The sequence below is a fragment of the Manduca sexta genome, chromosome 16 (genome assembly GCF_014839805.1).
Source record: "Manduca sexta isolate Smith_Timp_Sample1 chromosome 16, JHU_Msex_v1.0, whole genome shotgun sequence".
Taxonomy (NCBI): Eukaryota; Metazoa; Arthropoda; class Insecta; order Lepidoptera; family Sphingidae; genus Manduca; species Manduca sexta.
Window position 1 is genome coordinate 10016633 of NC_051130.1, and position 25599 is coordinate 10042231.

Below are 25599 nucleotides of genomic sequence, written 5' to 3' on the forward strand. Positions count from 1 at the left end.
ATGCCAATTTATTTTCGCCTCGTTTTATTATTGTTTAAGAGTTGCGCGCTCTTTGAGCAGACTTATGATTTTGTACGTAGTCAATATTTTATAAAAGATGCAAGTTCTAAAACGCCGAGTTATCAGATTTTATAAGATTTTTCTTAGCAGCGAACTGGCTGCATAAACGGTATTTATTGGCACAGCCGACGCCCGACCGCCGCGCCTCGCCGTCCTGTTTCATAAAATCTATGGCTGGTTTTATATTCCTGTTTAGGTAGGAGGAAACTTCCTCTATTAAATAAAAGAGTCCTTTGAACGGCGTGCTATATTAAAAATTTTAACTGGTAATTTTTTCCAGTTACGTCTCGATGTACTTGCGCTTTTCGAGCGTCCGTAATTAAGAGCCTTGTTCACATATTTAGCCTTATTCATATAATTTACGTAGCGTTTTACCTCGGAAATGTTTTGTAATTTTCTACATTAATTTGAATACTTTGGGAATTATAGAGACAAACAGTGAATAATACGTTGCTACTGAACGTTGGCGAATAAGACGGTAAATGTGGCAGCGTTTAGTGTCCGAGTTAAAACAGAATAAACTTCTCGCATTGTTCACCGGAGTGGCCATTGTGATAGCTTTGTGCGTTATTGTGATGTAGGCAATAAAAAATAAATAACTCTTCGATTGTACCAGTTGGATAATGAATTTATACTTCATAGAAATAGTTTAATAAAAATGTTTTCATTTGAATTGGTTTTATCTTTTTAAGTCGGAAAACACGCTGCGAAATGGCTAAACAATTATGTTATATTTATAGACTATACAGGGAATATGTCAAATCAATTATGGAAAAATATTATTTATTCCTTCTAGAAACATCTTTTGGCAAATCGCATGAATTCTGATTGATATATTTGTAATAAAATGAGATCTGGAACGCGGTCCTAATTTGAAGCGATGCCGATTTGCGGTTCACGGAGAATTTTGTCCTCAAAAACGTCTCTGTCAATACGCTAAATGGAGTTTTCGCGTTCTAGTAAACGTCCTTTGATTGGCTTTTTCAATTTCTCTAAATTTATAGAACTAACTTACAATAAATTGGATCTTTTCGTAAAGATTTATAAATAACACGACATTTATTATTAAGATTCACTTATATTTCATTGCTTTCAGTGTATTTTAATAATTTATTATATTATAATTATTTTTCTAGAACTCTTAATACTTGACTCATTTGACTTTTATATTTTAATAGCAATTTATGAACATTGCCATAAGTTTAAATGACTCGTGGGTGGTGCAGACTGCGCATCGTTACAACTAATATAGGTGATATATATTCTGCTCGACAAATTACCATAATGACTACTTTATATTATTTTGTTACTCAGTCTCGTCTAAGTGTACTCTATTAGTGAATAAGATTAAAGCCAGACAGACATGTTAAGCAAACGCGAAAAGATTGTCTGATTAAGCTACAATTGAATAAATTACATAGAACAAAATTCAATCTTAAGCAAAGTAATTAAAAAAACATTTCTTTTACAACACAATCAAAAGTCGAACGAAATACATTTTTCCATTATCAAAGTTGAAACAAGTGGTTCACAGAAGGACCCTTCACGTCTAATTAATAACAGGGGCCACGTTGCTACAAAAGGAACTCTTAAAAACTAAAATACACACAGCGATTAAATCACATCAAATCCCATCTTTCAACGTTAAATGTAATTGAAACTTGAATTTCATTTCGTTTATGCCGTTTTTAATTACCACGCCCCGGGGCTGGTGGGGAATTTTATTTTTAATTAATCGTGTTCGACTTACTGACGAGGGTACGTTCCGTTCGGCCGTCGATAAAATGAGTTTTGATTGTTTTCGTATATTCTGTTATTGGGAGTTATCGATATTGGATTTTTACTGTCCCAACACTTGGAACGCTTCCGTTTTGTTCGTGTTCGCTTTTTGTTATATTTGAAATGGTAATATTTGTTTCATTATTGTGATTTTAAAGTGTATATAATATTTTAATGGGTAATTGTTAGACTTAAATAATTTGTGGATACTGAGATGTTGTTTAAGAAAAAATAGAAATAGATAAACTGACGCGAGGATAACAACTTTATAAATGATTACGTAGAATGTAGAGGATATAGTATACTCGATTAGGTCCAAGTCATCGTTAAAGTTTTGTGTTATAATGAAACGCGAAGATGCATATCAACTCCGCAAAAATACATCAATCAGTCACAACACATTTTTTTTGGACCGTTAATTGGTACGCAAGCCAAAAAACGTAAATTACCTGTACAGTTTTTTCATCAAGCAAACATTAGCGTACAGAATAAAATAAAAAGTGTACTGCGACCGGTTTAGTTGCGACTTCATTCTACTTGTCGTAAAGTATCTCGTTTAAGCTTCTAACTTTAGTACATCATTAAATGACACATCTTTTCCTCCTAGTATTTCCTATAAACGCCATATAGCCCTCTATATCAATTCACAATCTCGAGCAAACAAGGAAACTCTTCACAAATAACATTTAACGCAATTTGCTTTTTTAAAATTACATTAATCCATTTATCAATCGAAAGAATCACGCAACAGTCATTAGTGAGTTTTCGTTAGTCGTTTTTTTTCTGTCGTTTCACAAAAAAGCTGTATAAATGTAAATGTTGATAGTGAACGCTAATGTAATCATCTTTTTTATGCGTGAATAATATTCTTTAGTTGGTTAAACAACGCTATAAAACCTGTTGATCGTATCTGTATAGATTAAGTTTATCTCATTGGAAAATCAGTTGGAGCGTGAAGCTTGTGCCTTTGTGTCGGTGCCCGTGAGCTCGGCGGGGCGCGGGGGGAGCGGAGCGGACCGGCGCGATTCGAATTTCGAACGCCGAGGTGCTCTTGCCTCTGCGATGCTTCTTTATCCAATTTTTTTGCGACCCGACTGCTATTCCGTTTTACGGATGTTATTCTAGATTTGAATCGTCAACAGTTTTAATTTTATTACTATATTTTATTGCTTATTCAAAAATTCATGATTGTTTTTATGGATTGATGGAATAATCTTTTTTGCATCTCATTTATATGCTATTGTAGTTTTTGCCGACGCGACGGTTGATCTTGATAAAGTAATTTCCGTGTTCATGAATAAGCATTCATTTGGCAGGTGAATATAATTTAGAATAACTGTAATTAAACGAGACTTTTCTTTTACGTCTGTGCAACATCTAAATTTAATGTAAAATTAAATATGCAAGCTTATTATAATTTGAATAAATTAGAATGAATCGTCACTTTACATTAGATTCGTTGACGTGGTTTCATTAGTGTTATTTTTTCACAAAGTTTGTAACACTCGGTCGTGTTCAACTGAGCGTGAAGTCTTTATGAACTTTAAGAGTATCAAACATCGGTGTTGGATCTGATTATTCGCGTGTAAATTCTCGCATGAATAAAAATATTTCGACATTGGATGTTTTCAATGTTAGATCTGTTTTGTGGATAACATTTCTGTTTGTCGATGTTATTGTTAGTGAATATTTAACTAGGGGTAGCGTGCTGCTGTCTCACAGTAGCTGTTTCTCTCTAGCATACACATGAGAGGACAATGCTATCGTCGAATCGATTTGTCAAATCATACGAAATGAAATTGTAGCGCACCGCAATACATTTTGAATGTCGAATAATATATTATTTAGCAATGGAATCAGTAAGAAAACTATTTCGTTTTATTTGATGTGATTGAAACAAAATCTGCGTAAAATATTTACTATTAAACAGCAAATATGAGCAACCTTGGCTCAAAAATCGTTATTGAAATGAAATTATAAACTCTTTAGTAATTTGTGATTTTGAAAATCCCATACCGCAGGGGTAAGTTGGTGTGCAGAAATCCATATAAAATGCATAATAGTCCCCATCACTCGATCATTCTGACGGTTAATAAAAAATGCACGATTCGAATAACTTTGGAAAATTCGAAATTCAAAAATAATTTCAGTTATGCTTTATGCGCAGAACGGCCAGTATTACGTGCGGTAACAAATGACTACGGTTCACGATAAGGTTACCACTTACCAGCGGGAATTACAGTTAGAACATTACTCCACGTCAACTGAAACAGGTAGCCGGACGGCTCTCTCATAATTTTGGCATATTGACACATTATCGATATAGAGTATCGATACGAAATGTAAGCGGTTGACGCACCACTAATTACAGTGGCGTAAAATTATAATGAAACATTTTGTAGCGGATGGATTAAGGGATTAGCTCTTTATTTATTCATTTATTTATTTATTTATTTTGAGAGTTTACAACAGAGAGAACACACATTACATTATTTCACATATAGCAGTATAACGGTAGAAGATAACTGTGTTTCTCTACTTACAGTAAACTACAGCATGCATCATAACTTACATGGTATTATTAATTTTGAATTTAAAAGATTATTATTATTATTGTTTTTTTTTTCAAATTAATATTATTTCTTAAATTAATATTAATTTGCATGGTTATTTTTGAAGTGATCCAGCAATAGACTGTTGAATGTAGGCATGGTATTGCTAAAGATATCTATGTCTTCCGAAACAGTTGCTATGTCATTATATTTAGTGATGAGTCTGACTAGTGGCGAATGTTTTCCTAAGTTGGTTCGATAGCGAGGAGGTTTGAGTATTGGGCAAGGGTAAAATAAAATAAAATAAAATAAAATAAAAATGCTTTATTCATCACGTAGGCGAACATAGTTGCACTTATGATAAGTCAAGGTACATGAGAATATTCAATTATTACTTAATTAGATTAGCTTATATAAACAAAGACAATAAAATAAATGAAAAATATACTTAGTAAACAAAGAAGCCAGCTCGGGCTGGCAGGGAAGAAGAAATAAAATTATGTATGTATGTATTTTTAAATAAGCAATAAGGGAGAAACGCGTCGCGATCCTCACCGGTGAGGACAATAAAAGCCCTAACCTAGCTAACCTACCAGCCTTTCACTAACTACCTAAGCGATGACTACCCGAAGAAGAAAGGCAGAAAGAAACTCCGGGCTTTATTTTTGTCATCAATTGTCTATTCATTTATAATATTGTTATTAAATATATATATATTTTTAATAAGTCTTTTCTATACAAAGTCTGATTAATTATATAAGCTAATACACGCACGTCACCGTAAAATTGCGGAGAAAATCCACATAAAAGTATTTAGCAATAACTAAAACTAACGAAAAAAACAATAATACTAAAAAATTATAAAAACTATGAAACAGTCAGTGTACAGCGTGCATACGCCTACATTTACAAACATAATATTTTCATTTCATATTTTGTCGCAGATCTTGGTCAATATAATTAAGATTATAAATTTTAAGGCTGGTGCAACAAAATGATCGGTCGGTCGTCTATTATACATTGATAATTCAATGAGTCAATATAAAATAAAATATGTCACATAAATTTAAAACTGTTACCCAGTATAATGTCAAAATTGTAGAAAGGTACACATGAGACGTTTATGTAGTTAATTTATAATATTGGCGTTAACATAGGGTTGGAAAGGGTGTGCAGGACTGTTTTCCAAACCGTCTGATCATCGAGGTAATCCTTTACATTATAATACCCCTTTGACATTAATTCGCGCTTAACATGACACTTAAATTTGTAGCCGGGCAGATTGGTTATTTCAAGAGGGATTTTATTATAGAATTTGATACAATTCGCTAGATAAGATTTATTTGTTTTACAGAGCCGGAAATTTGGAACAACTAGTTTATTCTTATTTCTAGTGTTCAAACAGTGCAAGTCACTGTTTTTCATAAAAGTACCTAGGTTCTTACGGACATACATAATATTTTGAAAAATGTATTCAGCTGGCAAAGTCAGTATATTCACCTCCTTAAACAGTTCTCTAAGGGAATCGCGAGACCGAAGGTTATAAATTGCACGAATCGCTCTTTTCTGTAAAATAAAAATGGTCTGCAGATCTACTGCAGTACCCCACAGAAGAATGCAATAAGACATAATGCTGTGGAAGTAAGCGAAATATACTAACCTTGCCGTAGCCACATCAGTTAAATATCTGATCTTCCTAATAGCAAAGACTGCAGAACTCAATTTACTCGAAATTCTTTGAATGTGGGGTCCCCATTGTAATTTCCTATCGATAGAAACCCCAAGGAAGACTGTAGAGGGTACTAATTCTAGTTTATTCCCGTCTAAATCAATATCAGTTCCATTAATCTTGTTCAGTAACGAGAATCGAACACATTTAGTTTTTGCTGCATTTAATAGAAGATTATTGGCAGAAAACCAGTCAGAAATCAATTTAAATACTTTATTTGGCTCTACAAAATTTCCTTCCCTTCTATTTAGTTTAAATATTAGTGAAGTGTCGTCAGCGAATAATACAACTTCAGCCATTTTGTTAATAATGTACGGTAGATCATTAATATAAACTAAAACAGAAATGGTCCCAAAATTGAACCCTGGGGACCCCAATCCCAACTGTGGACCCTGCAGAGGAAACGTTGTTGATAAAAACTTTTGTTTCCGACCCGATAAATATGAAGATATTAGTTTAAGCCCCACTCCCTGATGCCGTAATAGTGGAGCTTTAAAATGAGGGTTCCATGATCAACGCAATCGAACGCCTTGGAAAGATCACAAAATACCCCTAAAGCATCCTGCGATCCCTCCCAGGCATCCAACACAGCTTTAACTAATGCACGTCCTGCATCTTGCGTGGACCTACCCTTTGTAAAACCGAATTGCCTGTCATGTAGAATCTCATTTTTATTAAAGAACACCAGCATTTGATTAAGCATTAACTTTTCGAATATTTTACTTAAAGCTGGTAAAATAGAAATAGGCCTATAATTGGAGGGGGGGTGTTGGAGCAACCAGTTTTAAAAATTGGTACTACTTTACTTATCTTCATAAGATCAGGGAATATGCCGTCTCTTATGCAGCAATTAAAAATATCAGAAAGGATTGGGGCGATGCTAACTATCACTGACTGCAACGCTTTAACAGACAAACCCCAAAGATCTTCAGTACTCTTCATGTTTAAGCTCCTGAATACTTTTATAACATCATAATGAGTAACACATTCAAATTCGAAATTTGGAATTGATAAATCTAAATATTGTTTTAAGAATGACTCAGCTGCCTCTGGTGAGGATGGCAGACATTTTGTCGTCTCAAATGGTATGTTATTGAAAAACTTTTCGAAGTAATTAGCCACAGAATTATTGTCTGAAACTAGTTCGTCATTAATGTTTAATACAATCTTGTCATTACACTTAGTTTTGCCAGTTTCAGTATTAATTATTCTCCAAGTTGTTTTAATTTTATTATCCGATTTTTTTATATTTCTACTAATATAAGCAGCTTTGGCATACCTACATACACTTTTAAAAATTTTAGAGTATGTTCTTACATAATTAGTAAATTTGACATCAGGTGTAAAGGACCTTCTGTCATATAATTCGTATAGAACATCTCTACTACGCCTAATACCTTTGGTTGCCCAAGCACTGAAAGATATTTTATTTTTAGTGTTACTGATTTTACACTACATGTTTTATTGAATACATTTGTCACACTATTTAATAATGTTTCAAACATATTATTTGGGTTGTCCGAGTCGCAAGTCAGCATAGGCAGCACGGAATTAAGTTTTGTGCTAAATTTCTGCAAATTACGTAGGGATAGTGGTCTAAATTTAATAATGTTTTTACTTCTTTGTTTTACACAATTAAGTTTGACCATTTGACAAGTATGGTCTGAGCGAACACCGGTTAATAATTCTTTATAGTCAATTTTAAAATTTGAGATAACATTATCAATACACGTGGCCGAAGTTGTAGTTAGTCTAGTTGGCTCGAGAAAGTGACAGTTAAGATTAAATGATTGGAGCAAAGTCAAAAATAAACTTTTGTCTGTTGTATCTATCAGTAAATCTATATTAAAGTCTCCGCAGACTAAAATCTTACTATGCATCTTAAGTTTTTAGAATATCCTCCATTTTAGAGATAAAAGCTAATATGTTGGATGAAGGAGGCCTATATACACACAATATGATATAATCACTAGTCTCTGCACATGAGACCTCACACACTCGTTCAACAGAAAGTTTTGTTATATCTTGTCTATCCTTGTAAGAGATACCATCCTTGATGAGGATCATGGTGCCTCCACCTTCTGCTGAAATCCTAATAAACGAGCTGGCAACTCTGTAGCCATTGACACTAAACGCCATTCTATCTGGTTTCAACCATGTCTCAGTAAAACATAAAATATCAACATTATACCTTTCCACAAATAACTCAATGTCAAAAAGTTTGCCAGAGAAACGATTTATGTTTTGGTGGGTTAACATTAAAACAAGTCATCTTCCTCTGTTGTCATACTTAAATGTTTAAATTATTGACTACAATAGTATTAGTAGTACTACTAAAACATGTAGTAATTGAGGACTTCGTCATAGTACTTATGACTGTCTTAATATTATATGCTAACAATGTAGCTATAGAATGTCTACAAGTATTTGTCAGATACACTGTATCCCTAGTCAAACTTAAACTACATTTTTCAATAAAATTATTGACGTCCAAAAATATAAATTTATCACTGTAATGGTTTACTAAAAAGTGCATCTGCTTATTAAGTGTGTGACGGGGTAACGGGGAATTCTGCGGGGGACGTTAATATTTATCTTATTAAGCAGGTCGGGGCAGTTGATGTGGCTATTGAGGAGCTTATAAAGGAATTTTAGGTCTGCGATAGTACGACGAGTTTCTAAAGTGACTAACCCGAAGTGTTCAAGTCTTTTTGTGTATGATCTGACTGACCTTGCGATGTTTTTTGAAAAGATAGGCGTTGAACGAGTCTTTTTGTACTCTCTCTATTCTGGTAGTATAGATTTGGTAAGTCGGGTTCCAAACGGCGCTGCAATATTCAAGCCTGCTCCGTACAAAACTGTTAAACAATATCATGATGGTATTTGGGTATTTAAATTCCTTTGAACATCGCAGTATAAAACCTAGCGAATGATATGCAGCCGCCACTATCGCATTATAATGGTCTGTGAAACGTAATTCACTGTCTAGTTGAATACCCAAGTCTCGAATGGTGGTTATTTCAGTGAGGCAATTTCCCTGAATGTTGTAGGTGCTTTGAATTATTTTCCGCTTTCGGGTAAATTTAATATGGTGGCATTTATCACAATTTAAAACCATTTGGTTTTCTGTACACCATTGGCTCAGGTTATCTATATCTTTTTGTAAAAGTTGAGTATCTGATTCGTATTCGATAGTACGTATCGTGCGTATGAACTTTAAGTCATCAGCAAACAAATAAGGCTTGGAATATTTGAATATACTAGATATATCATTTATAAATACGTTAAACAATAGGGGTCCCAGTATTGAGCCTTGTGGTACACCAGATGTAGCTAGAAAGGGGTTCGGATTCATCTCCATTTACTACAACTGCAGCTGATCTATTGTCCAAATATGAATGACACCAGTTTAATGTAGCGTCAGGTAAACCCAACAACTGTAATTTGTACAATAATAATCGGTGATTGACCTTGTCAAAGGCCTTTGAGAAGTCGGTATATATTGCGTCTACTTGCAATCCCTCATCAACCGCAGTTGTTAGATCAGAGATGTAAGTTACTAGATTAGTGGTTGTTGATTTTTTTGTGACAAACCCGTGTTGGTTCTTAGAAAAAATATTTATGAAATCATGGTATAGTATCGCGTACACCAGTGATTCAAAGGCCTTTGACATAGTTGAAGAAGCGAGCTTTAGCGAAATTAAACCTGTTTAGTTGATTGTAATAAGTGCTTAGTAGATATAGTTGAAGATAGTTATCAAGTTGAGATGCATGTGTTATTAAAAAGACATTCCAAATTCAAAATAACATGTCACTAGATTGTTCGACTTTGTATGACCTACTTTATATACATACAAAAACTATTACAGTTTAATTCTTATTTCTAAATGAAGTCTCATTAATTTCCATCCCAAATACAATTAAGTTAGACAGTATTTAAACACGCAAAAAGTAATGACTAATTAAAAGAGTACGCGTCAAAAGCAACGAGGGTTAGATAAACAAATATTGAAACAGTTGCGCGGCCAAATCGAATTGTGCAAAGTTAATTAGGCGGTGTCAGCATGAGAAGGGTCCGTGCAGCCCTGACCGCGGCCCCGGCGCCGCCCGGATTGTCCCACTGATCATTATTTATGTCTCGTACGTACGCCGGCTTTTTTATTTCGATTAAATGGCTAGAGACTGCGAGGATTACGGATAACGGATAGTTTGGAAATATCAATCGAAGATATTTTGGCTTCTGGATATCTTTCGGCAAGCTGTGACGTCATTAAGGTTTTCTGTATGACTGTGGTTCTATTCAAGTAGTGTATGCTTTAGACATTTGGTCGACCAGTTGACTACCTCTAACAAATTAACGTTCTTTACACCAGTTTCAAAAACTTACAAACAGCGCAGTTATTGCAAATTTTCACCCGTCTAAAATGTTTAACATTCGCACCCGTGCGATAAAAATTTTCTAGTAAAACTGTCCGTATCTCTCTGACACTATGTCGCTCCATTGTCCGTGCCCGCTGGAGTTTATGACGCCACCTCGTCATTATTCTATTTTAATAGCCACATGAAGTACGCTTCTAACGTTGTCAAATTTTATTCCGACTATAAAAATGGTTATTACTTGTGTTCATAAGTTTCTATCCCGGTTTATGTCAAAGACAAGTGACGCTTTGAAGCATTAATTTTGACCTTTGTACACGCGCAGCCGGAATACAAATGCATATTTGTGCACCGAGCGGCGACGGAACTTCAAAGCGGCGAGGAGCGGGCGCGCGTTAATTATTATTTCTACTTCTTGGCAACCGCTTTTGTCGCCTCCACAGGTTCATTTAAATGTTAATTTCCTTGAAACGGGTCAAGGTATTGCATATTCGGTCGGCAGTTAACGCGGGGATCATCCTTATTTGACGTTCATCCATTTTGCTCGAGCTTTTTCTTGGCAAACTTCATACAACGTCGTAACGTTGATGTGTTCTAGTCCATTAGCCGACACGAACACTCTTTGTCGCCACTTATTCCGCATAGCACAAAATTAATGTACCGTCCCGGGTAGGTGGTGTATAAACAAGATGGTGGGTGGCGCTGGGCCGGTATTTATTGCCGCTGGCGCGCGGCACCGCGCTCCACGCTCCGCGCTCGCCGCTCAGCGCCCATCCACCTCGCCGCCATAAACGCGAGCACTAAAACGTGCCATTTCCCTAAATTATTTTAATGACGCATGTTCTCCCAGTTTAGTGGATTGTAATTCGGTTACACTGTTGGACATCGCGGCCGGGCTTCGGCAAACACGTTTGTTGCCAAATATTTGACAATCCGCAAGATTTAGATGCGATGCCGTGCACCCCACCGAACCGTTGCACATTTGGAATAGGCACCGACGAGAAGTGCGCGCCCAGAGAGACATTGTTCCGAGTCATTACGCATGTAGGATGGTGTCGGCTCGTCGAGGCGCTTTCCTTTTTCGGTGCGAGGTAGCGACGCGACTACAAATTAGTTCCTGCAGAGCCGCAATGAAAGATGGAGAGAGCGGCAGGCGCGGCGGGAGCTGTGGCCGCTGCGTCTCAATTGGAGGTGAGGCGGCGTTCATTACCAGCCGCTCGGCGCGCTCTTTTGTTCGTTTAGGATGTGAATTGATTTACACCCTATTGTTTCCCGAGGCGGCTACACCGTGCCGCGGCGCGACTCTATCTCGCACCGTTATTTGGGTACGATATGGCCGCTAGCGAGTGCTCGACCGACTGTTATTGAAATGTAAATTTGAATTTGGTCGTATAAATTTTTTGTCGTTGCTTCCCTCGGCGCGGTGCCGTGTGCCAAGCGAATTCGCCCGTGGAGACAAAGTGGCAGCTGGCCGGGGTCGACCCCTCGTGTTTGCAGTCAACTAGCAGGAGAGCATTGAGCCGGCGCTCATAAGTTCGGCGGGTGAGTCGAGCGGCGCGGCGTCCCCTCCGGGTTCGCGCGTCGCCTCCCCCATCTCAACTCTTGTAACGTTCGCGGCATACATAAAGGATTTAATAGCGATATACCGTGTCGAAATATGAATATGTTTGCGGTAAGAGTGGCGTGCATTGCGAGGCGTGCGCGTCGCATGCCGCGCGCGTTTCTCGCCCGTCGCACGCCGCGCTCGCACCGGTGCGCGTCGCCGCGCGGTGGGCGTAAGCCGATAGCACATTTGTCATTCAACTAACAATAAAGCGTTTAATTTTATTTATAGGCGTCGCGTGGGAGTGATATAATAGATTATTAGCTTTTATCTCACTTGAAATATTTAGATACACGACTTCATCTCACGGTTGTCGTTCTAATTAGTGAGATGGGCTATAAATATTTCTAACGTGCGAGCAAATTACTTTTGATGTCATGAATGTGTTCCACGTTTTCTCCGACACAATCATTGCCGGTGTAGCGTACGAAAGATGGAATCGACATTACATTCGCCGGTTTCCCTCGGCGTCGTTTCCTCCTTGTTAGATATTGGAACGTGAAGAGATTATTGTTCGGATATAATATCTGTCGATTCACATAAAATTTTGTTATTTTTCCGATAGTTACTATTTTCGAAGTCGACATCTCTCGGATTCAGTGCTATCGGTGCTTTAGTTTGCAATTTGTGAGGCCATTAGCCGTGTGTTGGAGCGAGATAGGGATGTTCGCACGTTTCGTTCTGGCGTCGAGTGCTGAATGTAAATGGCTTCATTTGATTATGTTCTACGGCGTAAACGTTCTTCGCATTTATGCAATCCCAGTGTCTTGGTAGCGCGGTCTACACACAGTAATGATTTTCCCTAACCGAAGAAGGAGCTTCGAAATTATGGTTGAAGAGAAATTGGTATGTTTATTTAATTCCAACGTTTTCGAAATTGTAAATATTTTATCGATGAGCAAAATCGCATGCATATTAAAAGCGGGTAAATACGCAAATATATTCGTTAAATTATGCTCGTTTTCAACTGTCACGATACTTTATATGAATAATATAATACATTCGGCCGCCCGCTGCAAAACAATATGACAGGGCAATAAGTAACAATTGATTAACATTACGCAATTAAATGGAGTAACCGTTGTGTAGGGCGACGGGCGATGTTAACTCTACTGAGATTACATTGATTGATTACTTACACGTTTTATGTTCGTCTACTTGAGGTAAATCGTTCCAGACACCGTATTGGATTATTGCATGCAATTAATACGAAACGAATGAAGTGACTCGGGCTTGTTTTATTTATATATTAGTCATATGTAATGGTACAAACTTTAGTATACAAGTAATTTAGTTTTTATGATGGATACTATGTTCCATTTTCTGACAATAGAAACAATTTCACTTTTTTATACGTAGAATATAAATAGCGTCCAATGAAAACTATTTTTATAAGATTCTACACATGGCAAAGTCTCTGAAAGTTATATGTTTCTTACTTATTGCTGCCAATAAAGTGAAATATACGAGTAAGTTATTGAACTCTTTTGTCACGCATTATCAGATTATTTAGGATCCTAGAGCTTGTTGAAAACAATCTAAATAGACGTAAGACATTTTCATTCGTATTCCTTTGACGTGTTTGAATAATAAATGTTTAGTCTGGATATAAACTGCGTGGTAACTCACGTTAATGGCACAAAATGTATTATATTATTATAGTAGTTTTCACAAATCCTGTGTAAAACATTTCTAGGCTCGAAAACGAAGGACAAAAGTAATAACAGTTATTATTCATTTTAAAAGAGGTCTTAAAATGTTAAGTAACATTTTTCGTTCTACGAATAAAGACCGATGAATCTGTTGGAAAACAAAGGAATACGCAAACTAGGGGTCATTTTTGTTTGTTTTGAAACGGGATGGGGGCAAAGAATAGAAGGTAAAATGGGCGTTCTTTTAGATTAATTTGATGCCTTCATCACGGTCAGGGTCAGCGCGAGGAATTAAAAAATTAAACAACTTGTACACAGCATGAAATTAACAAAAAAAAAAAAAAAATACAAATAAAAAACTATAGTTAGTCACTTATCTTTTACATTAATTTGTTTTGTCGAACATTAAATGTTTTTATAATGAAGTTATAATTCTTATAAATCTTGGCAGCACTAATTTATAATCGTGTGACATTTCTCATTCGTCTTCAAATATCAATAACGATCAGACAGAGCGATTGGCCAATACCGCTCAGCGCGCTAGTGGCAAACGCTAAATTTAACATCAGGCAACAGTTTGGTATTGTTGCCAATTGAAATTGCCATATTTTGGTGGATTTAGAAAACATCTCTACTGGGTTAGCAGCAATAAAATTTGTAAAACCTATGACGTTATGGGTCTCAATGCTATGATCAGCAATTCAAAGTAGCAGCATCGTAATATAATTGGTAAATTCTTGTGGATTATGGAATTTGTGATTATCGAAATGTAACGATATGTTTGTTACCTGTCGCATAGGATCAAAATAAATTCGGTAAACCGTCTTTGCATTATAAAGCGTCATCAAATTGGTTGAAAGTAAAAAAAGCTATTTCATTCTAATCTATCAAGTATTTGTATAAGTGATCATTATTTTTATACATCTACTTTCTCGCTAAATCGTTTCGTCAGAAATATTGAGGGTTTGCGATATTTTAACATGAATTATTACTTCTTTTCAGCATTAAGTGTCTTTTGACACCTTGCAGTCTTTTATATTTTAGGGTTTCTTTCAAGAGGTTGTGGTGTTTGAGCACTTTGTGTAATAATTTACCGTTAGAAAGTTTACATCCAAAAATATAATTACTGATTTAGCAGCAATAGAAATTATAAGAGCTGTTGTTATGAAAAGCGATCTGTATCTAGCCATGCCCTGCAACCCAGGCTATATTTTATTAGAAGTAAATTATTTAAAACATTTCCAATAAGCCACGCCGTTAGTATGTAAGCGATATTAAATTTATTACAAATTAATAATTATCAATTTCAATTACGTTGTTGAAAATTCAACGGCCAATTTATTATGCTTTTGTAAAATGAACACGCATTATAGTCTTTATTGTAAACAATTTTATTGATATTACGTGGGCTTTTTTAACATGAAACCTACGATGTATGCTAATATTTTGAACCGTATTAAAATTTATTAATATATAATGCCACAAAAATGATATTCATGTATTGAATTAAATAAACAATATTTGTTTAACAGTAGGAACTCTACGTTATACAAGAATTATTTTATTGACGCGTGTAGTGTGTTTTTACGATGTAGCCGTTTTGAACAATGGAATGTGGACTGTTCTCAGTCCAATATAAACTCTCAAAATACTTGACGGTCAAGTTTCATGGACATCATCTGAATTAATATCTGATTTTATTCTCGTATCTGGTTTAAATGTTGTGTAGGATTTGCTTCTGATGTGCATTTTTAGTAAGAGTAAAATGTAGTTGAAAACATGGTTCCCGTTACACGGGGAATTGATTTTTGTGTTAGCCATTGGCGAAGGTCCCTAATCCCTATAACCCGATTCTTGCCGGCTTTCCTTTCGTACTTAGGTTAAATCTAATTAAGAATGATTTGCAGACCGCATTTGTGTCTCAAGAAGAGTTCATGTTATAACGCAATGTCAAAATGACCCGTAGGTATATTCATACGTCCACCTCGCGTCCTACGTCAAAAGCATTAATAAGTGAATTCAGCCAAGACATTAAACATTATAGTTTCTTATAGATCAGGACCAAATTTGTGCTTCAAAAGTTATTACTAATTGGTAATAAGTCGTTAGCTTGTTTGAAATGTCCGTGTGACAATATATCACAGCGTCCTTAAATATTAATACAAATTAACATATTTACAGCAAATATGCGCATCAAACACGTGCAAATCACAGTATGGTTAAAAAAGAAGTATTTTTATTTGGTCTTTTGCTATTATACGGTAAATTGAGTAACCATCGCGTAAGCGACTTTTTGACAATCTTCCCAATACACGCATATAATCTTAGAATTCTGTTTAGCGATGAATACTGTCTTTTCTTTCCATATACTGTGATGTTTATTCCACAAAAAATTATCTTACAATCAGATACAAGACATATTGACGTAAAGTTTCCAAAACCAGTTTTCTTTTACAAAAAACTGTTTTCTGCTCATTAAGATGTTTGTCGATTTTTTTTTCTTCTGCAAAACGCGCGATGTTCTTCCGGATAATAATTCTGGTTGGATAACATGTGCAATGTTTTACATTAACGTCTCTCGCCGCTTCTTGCATAAGTTCGTAGATAACCATCGCGTACGTCAAAGCATCTTTCATAGTAGTCAAAGAGTTTTAATGTTATATAGAGCGAGAGAGTGTTATATTGAGAAAATTGCCATACAAATATTTTGCGCTTATTTGATTTGGTTACTCAATCTACTGTGAAATAGCAAAATATCAATGTAAAATACTTCATGTTTTCCATATCATGATTTGCACGTTCTTAATGCGAATATTAGCATATTTTCTGTAACATTATTTTTGTATTAGTATTTAAGGACGTTGTGACATCTTGTCATACGGACATTTTAAATAAAACAGCGACTTCTTACCAATTCGTTGTAAGTTTTGAAGCAAAAATTTGGCCCCGATGTCCAGTCTAAAACTAACTATATAGTATAATTTCTTTGATAGGAGCAATGTGTCAACGTCTTACTGGTTTTGTTAATAAATATCAATATGTATCATTACATAGTATAAAACAAAGTCGCTTTCTCTGTCCCCATGTGTGCTTAAATCTTTAAAACTACGCAACGGATTTTGATGCGTTTTTTTTTAATAGATAGAGTGACTCAAGAGGAAGCTTTATATGTATAATAACATCCATTAAATAGTGGAGAAATATTGCACCCGTGCGAAGCCGGGGCGGGTCGCTAGTAAAATATAATATAAACACGGAAAAAATACTTCCATTTTTAATAAAATTGACGCGCGTCTCAAATCGTATCGTCGACTCAAAACTAGATGTTTATGCAAAATTTTATAGACTACGTAACAGTTTTTGAATATAATATTAATATTTGTAAGTTTTACCGAGATTTTATCGGCGAAGCGTTCTTATGCTACGTCTAAATAGAACTTAAAAATAAAGGATTAAAGTATTAGGTTAATTTAATACTAGAAATCTTTTACGAAAGAAGGTAGAGTTTGGTAACGTAAGAAGTAGTATTATAATAGTAAGGAAATGTAGTTCTTATTCCGAGGGATTATAAACGAATACGGTAAAACCTAATTTGAATATTTCTGTAATGTTTTTTTTTATGTCTGAAGTACAAGAGGTTTCGTCTTTGCATTACATTATACGTATTTATAATATTATATAGTTAGTAACATGTTTGTAAATTGTATAGAAATTTAATACATGGGAACTTGTGAATAAAACCAAAATACAATGATAATTTACATTAGTGTAAGGTCAGAAGTTTGTAAGAGTGCACGTATACTCTCGGAATGTACGTATGTAATCATTTATTATACATATTTTATTTATTTATTTATTGCACTTCATACAAAACATATAAAGGCGGACTTAATGCCAGAGGCATTCTCTACCAGTCAACCTGAGTTCATTTAATATTTTCATTTTATAATTACGTCATTTTAAAATTTGGTAATGCATTGCGGTTTTGTAATAAACTACAATCATGAAAAATCTCTACGTCAATAATATTCAAAGAAATCGTCTGGGTAGAAAGTAAAATTACACATTTTGACACTTGCCTGTTATTTATTACTAGCATTGTGTACTTTTCGTCATTATATTATTTCTAATAAAGTACAAAAATATACTTTTATTTCAAAACGACCTCGGGGAGATACAAAGAATTATGATATAATTAAACATTTTAATCAGCCTTTTAAAGTGACTTCATGATCTAATTCTTGTACTAATCCTTGCACCACTAAGTATACAATGAGCTCTGAATTTAAGATTATTGGCATTTAGATCTTAACAAATCTGAAACGGATATTAATGTTATCAATAAATAATGAACCGAGCCGCACACAAGCGTTTCCATTTAGTTATCTTGTTGAATAATGACACGCCATTTGTACTTTAATGTGAGTATCGAATGAAGTGGTCACTTATAGTGTATTCCAAGGAGATTGCGGACGCAACTTCGGTACGAAGGATAAGATAATTGGCTTGAAATTATCGGCTCAAATCCTTTTTTGGATTTGCGTTGTTGCTAAGATCTGTTTTTGCTTGATATTATTAAGAAGCGATTATTAGGTGTTAAGAAGGATTATGAAATACGACAGTCGTACAATTTTGGAGGTGTGTGAAGTCTACCAACGCACTAGGCCACCGTGGTGGACTGAAATCTAAAGCCTTCTTAATAGAAGACGAAACCCGTGTCCAGCAGTGGGGCAGTATATAATACAGGGTTGATATTATTATGCATACAGTAGTCGTTTTTTATACGGCACCACAAAGTCCTCTTAGTTATGGTGCCTCGGATCGGAATGTTAATTTATTACCCTACTTAAGTGCTTACCTAAATATGAAATTCAAAGATTTAAAATTGTATCAATAAGTATTGTCAATTTATTTAATTATTGTATTGTTATAAGGATAACATGCAGCTTAAATGGTCTTGCGAACGTTTAATTGACTGTTTAAGGTCCATCTGAAATCGCTCGGCGGGCCGCAGTTCGAGTTTTACTGTACTACCGTATAATCCTTTATTAGTATTTGTCAAGACAGATTGTTATTGATTTTCCATACGTTATTTTCATTTTGAAGTTATGTAACTTGTGTTTACGGAATAATTAATATTAGATTCAACTACACGCGATTACAATGTTACTTGATATTCAAAGTTGTTTCGATCGTTGCGTGAGATAAATTATAATAACTGAGATAATTATGTGTTAAATTTTGTTCGTGGCTCGGTCTGCGAGAAAGTCCTGTTGATACATAATATATAGTCGGTTTTCAGGTTTATTGACTAAAGCTATATTTATTTGTCATTGAGTTTAATACGCATTTGGAATTAGCACATTTCTCTCCGTTTTTTGAACTTAGTCTTAATTTATCGAAAAAAGAAAAATGCCGCTAATTCACTTGCCGACCATCGCTATTGTTTCTTGATATAACACCCATTTTATTCTTCAGAATAATATTCAATAATGTCTTCCTATTGTTAATTTATGTCATTACATAAAACAGTTCAAGCTGCTTAATCAAGTGAATTAGGTTTCGCTGTCCAGTTTCCTACTTTTGTGTACATTATAGATTATTAATCACTAAAGTGTCGACGTTATATCGGATTCATTTCATTACGTCCCGATGATAATGGTAAATATTTCTCATTCATTTATATCGAAAACCAATTACGTATTGTTGTTTGCGGTAGGCTCGTTAAAATGTAGCGACTCGTGCAATTTTCGATTAATTAAAAATATCGTTATGTTTTTTTAACATTTCTATATGACTATTTAATTGTAGATCGTGAGGTTAATTCATTACTTTTTTATTTAGTTAAGGGGCTTATTCCGTCTATCGGGGTATGTCCGTCTTTGCCATTACGGGAGTTTTGATCGAGGGTTAGGTTTGAAAGCTGTATAGATAAAAGAGACTTTTCCGTCCTCACACCCACCACTATAACTCCTGTAGCCAGGATCAGCAGTGGCACGCATTTTATGACACCGAGCAGTGAAGCTCGGCAAGTCTTTGGGAAAACTAATTTGTCACTATCCCGCAACGAAATTAATCAAATAGAAAGATAGAGAGTAAAAAGTCCTCTATTTATCTATACGGCTACGAAAGCTATCCTTCGATTAGAACGCCTGTATTTGCAAATGGACGGTTATGCCCGTGAAGACGGAATAGGGCTCGCTAATTTCTTATTCTATTAGGACTATATGACAATAGGATGTGAGTAAAACCTTTATCTTTCAGTCTGGAGTATCGTAAAATGCGTTTTAGGTATTTTGATATAGATTATCTTATCCTATGGCTGTGTTTTATCATTACATGGATTCAAAAATTTTGCTTCTCAGCATCTGATCATTTTGTATAGTATATGTCAGAGAATGCCATCAAAAGGATTCTATAGATTTAGAAAAATTCTACGCCATATCTTGTCCAAGGCTATGTAACGTTTTTGATGAGAACTATCATCCAGACCTTGGTTATATTCTTGTATTTAGAACCTATATTACTATGTATATACCTACGGTCCATTATAAAAGAATTCGAACTTTAATTGCTCGTGAATTGCAAACTTGAATCGCTATATAACGATTAACAATCGAAATTATTTATTAAATCAATGATCCGATTAATTACTTATTTTAATTAAAGCGTGAATAAGTATTTTCGGATCTCCGCGTGGGATATGGCTCGTAATTTATTTTGTTTCACGTGTATTTGCACAAGTGTATTGGCGGCTTTTTACGAGCTCATTCTGTTTCTACTCTGGACTTTGAAATGTATTTATTTTATTAAATAAATGCAGATATGTTTATATAAACGGCTGTTTATGATTCACAAATTTGTGAACGTTTGGCGTTGTTAACTTATTTTGGTATCACGAATCTGAAGTGTGAATTATGCTTTACAATGGTTTGGATGACAATAGCGAAGTGATAATTTTTTGCGGTTACCAACATTGAACTAGGGTATTTGAACATCATTTAACGACACACAAGAAAATAACAATAATATTATTGTCAGAAATAGTACCCTTCATTCTTTACGCAACTTAGAGGCGTTTTAAACGTAATAGCGACATTCATTTTGTTTGGGTTTATTGTAATGAGCCCTAAGGATTACTAAATACGCGATATCTAATTTCCAATCTTTGCTCAACAGGAGACGGCAGAGGTGTGCGTGGGCACGTCAGTGGGGACGATCACCGAGCCGGACTGCCTCGGCCCCTGCGAGCCTGGTACATCGGTCACGTTGGAGGGCATCGTCTGGCATGAGACGGAAGGTGGTGAGTTGTTACTAGCGCACGAAGCACCGCACAGTAGCGCGCTCATCATTCCACTTGCACGCTTATGCACGCCTGGTACTTTTAATATGCTTTGCGAGTTATGGTTTATGTGAGGACCATAAGATTGAGGTTAATTAGTCATATGAAGCCAATTTATATTTATTTATAAGACCGGGCGACACACGAGGCTTATGGGATAATCGTATGAACATTATTAATATATATTAACGTGGGAAAAAAAAATATGGCTCATTGATTATGTATTACAATTATTTAAATATTTACTCATAAATAAGCATATAAGTTTCATGGTTATAAATTATAAATTATAATTTATAAAATACGTACAAATTGTGTTACTTATATTTTAATTCTGCCACAATGAGGAGTATTTATTAAATTGTAATAACCTCGATTTTCCGAATTAATGATGCATACTGGCCTCGCATAACATCATACTCGTACACAGATACAGTTGAATACGTTTATAATTGAACAATTACATTGTTAAACCTTTATACGACAGCAATAATAAAATTCTACTTATTTTTTTCCATGAAATGTCCTGTAAGCCAGTTCAACTGTAGTATATTAATTTTTCAATTAATTTTCGCTCGCAACCATACGATTTTGTTCATCATACATTCAAAAAGTGTGTTTTCTGTCAAAATCACAAAATGGCCGATATGGCAATATAAAGATAGGTCATGCATACATTTTGTAAATTGTTATTTAAGTTTTTATTCAACGGTTTAATCGATTACACGACGATTAACGGAGATTAGAATTATTTTATATTTCGTATTGATTGCCTGATATGTTAATTGAAGGACTTTAAAACAGTTTTGTTGTTGGCATTTGAAAACACAATATTAAAACACTAACGCAATATTATAAAGGCATTTACGTTATATTATCGATCTGTATAATTCGGTTTCCATTACATGCATTATCGCATTCTTGTAGACGGAAAACTAACAATAAATCGGGATTTAGTGTTAATAAAACACCTAGTATATCAGTGGCGAAGAGTGAAATTTTCCGAAAGTTAACTATCATTACCTATGTATTTCTATGTCAGTTATATTAGTACGTATACGTTATATTAACATATTAACATATAACATAACGTATAGGTACTAATACGTATATATACAGTTTGCAAATTGTTTAATGATAATTAGATTTTACATAAATGACGAAAGTGATGCCGGTAAGAATCGGGTTATATGGACCGTTCGAAATTCTATAACGAAAGGAACAATAATTTTGCTTTGTATCTTTTCTTTTTTAATCGACTTACAATAAAAGAAATTCTCTATTCGTATTTGTATTTATTATTTTCTGGAATTACTATATTATTTATTATCTTTGTTACATTTTATTACAAAACGATGCTGGTATTAATAAAAAAACAACTACTTTAGTTTTCAGTATAGGTATTACTTTCAACCCACGTAAAAAACCAAGCGATATTCGCCTTTAAAGATAATAGTTATTAAAACGGAGTTATTTTTACAAAAGATAAGTATTTTCATTAAATCCATAAGCGTAATACCAATTGATACAATGTTGTATTTGTGTCAATTTTCTTTTTGAAATAGCTTTGTTATCATATCGGTGGTTATTTATGGCACCATAATTTATAACTAAATACAGCCAAATCAAAAGCATTTGTCAAAAGGATAAAATAAGTTTGATGGAATTTTTGTACAATATGCTAAATTCTATTGCTTATTAAATAAGTTCCGTTCTGAAGGATTTAATTATAATGAAAGTTTTATACTTTTTACATATTCCAACGCAACTAGAAATTGATAGAATAAAATGTTAATTATAATGAATTATTTCTATATTATCTGAATAAGGCCGGAAGGTACTTATAAATCGTTGTTATTAAGCAATAAAACAAATTCCAATAGATTACGATATTATAGTCATAATTTACATTAATAAATATCACTATAACAAAGAAAAAAATATATGATTATTTATGATTATCAAGTACCAACCTAATAAACCACGTTAACTTTCCGTAATGTTGTCAACATTGCATCCAAGAAAAACAAAGTTACAAAACCAAATACAAACTGGTTTGAATCTAAATTGGAACTTATTTAGTTATTCACATTGAATAATGACGCAATTTGAAGCGGTCACGAATGAAAGCCGGCAGTTGCCGAAATTAACCGGATAAATTGAACTTGTTTACGTTTTATATTAATTGAGATCCAGGAAAACTCCGCCCTGAACTCCGCAAGCCGTTACCGTTTCGGGAAACGTAGCTATTTACAGATGGCTCCGCATTCGCCAAGAGATTTAGTTTTCGGTTGATTTCATTAAGGATAAATAACTCTGTTTTGTTTTTAATGGCATCATAAACGGTGATATTGTTTATGGGCGTCGTTAAGTCGCGACGGATTAAAATGTCATTAACGATATCATAATTGATACGAAAGATAATATTATCTTCCAATATTTTTTCTATAGTTTCCTGTGAGTATACTATTATGATTAATACAATCTTTGATTAAGAACGATAAATGATACGTTTTCAAAGCCGTTTCAATGATTTATGTGACCTGAACAACTAATTCCACTTACGGTCATTTCCAGATCTTTCTAAGTTAACCACGTATCATAATTGGCCCTGTGCGAAGAATTATTTCTCTACTCGGCAATATGTTATAATAAATGGCAGTTTCCAACTGAATATCCATCGCATCGTCACGTGTTAGACTATAAAATTGTAAAACTTATGAGCTTCCATTTAATATTTATAACACTATAATAGGTTCGGCGTACCATGTTCAGTGTGACAGACCGTAAGTCATGTACTTTATTACTAGTAACGCAAAGTCGGTAATTATACTACGTTTCACATCAAAATGTGATTAAAAGTATACGAGTTGATAAATGAATAAGGTAATTTAATAAGACCTTAATTACCTTTTGAGTAAGGATTAATATTGCTTACTGAAATTATAAGTACGTAAAGTACGAATATGTGGTGTAAGAAATATAATGTGGTTTTAGTTTGAACCGCTGTTGGAAACCGTGGATAATGTATTAATGTCAGTCTTCGAACATGCGTCGTTGGCGTAGACAGCCTGGGTGGCGTAGTTGGATTAGGGTATGACTACAGTGCTGAAGTCTCAGATTCGAACCCCGGGTCTGGCAGTGAGTGATGCTGGGTTTTCTACTCGGTATCATCTCGGAGTCTGGAATTTGTGCTCGATGTGGCGATTGACTCTTCCCTATTACGGTGGAAAGTGGGTGCAATAGTTGTGCCTCTGCCTACCCTATTCGGGGATAAAGGCAATGATATCTCCGAAACATTATGGAGCAATAGATCATTATCGTTTCGACTTGGACGGGTCAATAAATACATCTACCAAACATTCCCATGTAGATATTATATGCTACCAGTATTTTATTCGATAACCTTCAGACCGAGGGTAGATATTTTCGGTTCATTCAATATTCCGGCTTAGAAAACAGATCAGCTATATTTATCAGTCGATTGTTATATCTTTAGCTACAATAAATGTTGTGTTCATTACTTAAATACTTAATAGTTAGTGTGCAAAATTGTTATGGAAATTAAAAAAAAAACGATTCGATATTTAAATAAAAACACATTTCATAAAAAAATAAAAAAATTATATCTACCATCGCTGTACTTACGCTTTGTAATTGTTAAATCGAATCGCCGTAATACTATACAATTATACACACGTCAAAATATAAATACCATTGGTAATAACTAAGGCGTGTTTCAGTACGATTAAGTGTTCATAGAGGTATTAAGCGACACCGTGCGGTGGACGGGCGCGGCAATAAATTTGTGGCACCTGGCTTATTGTGATTATGTTGGGTTTTTTGTACCACTGCGGCACAGAAGCATATGTCGCCCCTTTTAGGGTTAATGTATGGAATTACGGTTGCATGAAATCAGTCTAGAAAGATTTCACAGGAAACTTTGCGGGTAGTTTGTACCGCAATGGATTGTTAATTCTGTAACAACGGTCGAAGTTTTTTAATTAAGCTAATTACTTTTTAATGGGTACAAGTTTTTTCTCGAGTGGGTTTGTGTAGCAGTCATTACGCGCCGACATAGCGAGTTTATAGCCGGGTGGCAAGGTGTTTCGTGTCCAATTTTTTTATAACAGGATTAGACACCAGTGTATACACGTCACTAGATATAATGCTATAAGCCACTAGAAACTACCGAAACGATTATCTCCGACAATCTAATATAAGATTAATTACTCTGATTAATTAGTGATTGGTACCGGTATGTACGTCGTTAGGGTTGTCATGGGCTTTACATCAAAAAAAATAATATTGACGGTTAAAAGGTTAATTGATTTAAGCGATATTTCTTTTCGAAATTTTTTATCTAGGTTTAGGAAATTTTTTAAGCGGCGATAGCCTAGTTGGGTGTGGAACGGACTGCCAAGACGAATGTCCGCAGGTTCAAATACCAAGGGCACGCACCTCTGACTTTTCTATAAAATCATGTATGTATTCTTTGTGAATTT

At 34.7% G+C, this 25599-nt stretch overlaps 1 protein-coding gene across 1 annotated transcript in view; it reads left to right on the plus strand.

The window, feature by feature from the left end:
- LOC115448854 (zinc finger protein 608) overlaps positions 1 to 25599 on the plus strand; it is a 118412-nt gene that overhangs the window by 74368 nt on the left and 18445 nt on the right. Inside the window, 1 exon segment of the mRNA XM_037439371.1 lies at positions 20932 to 21055. Within this exon segment, the coding sequence (XP_037295268.1) occupies positions 20932 to 21055 (124 nt within the window).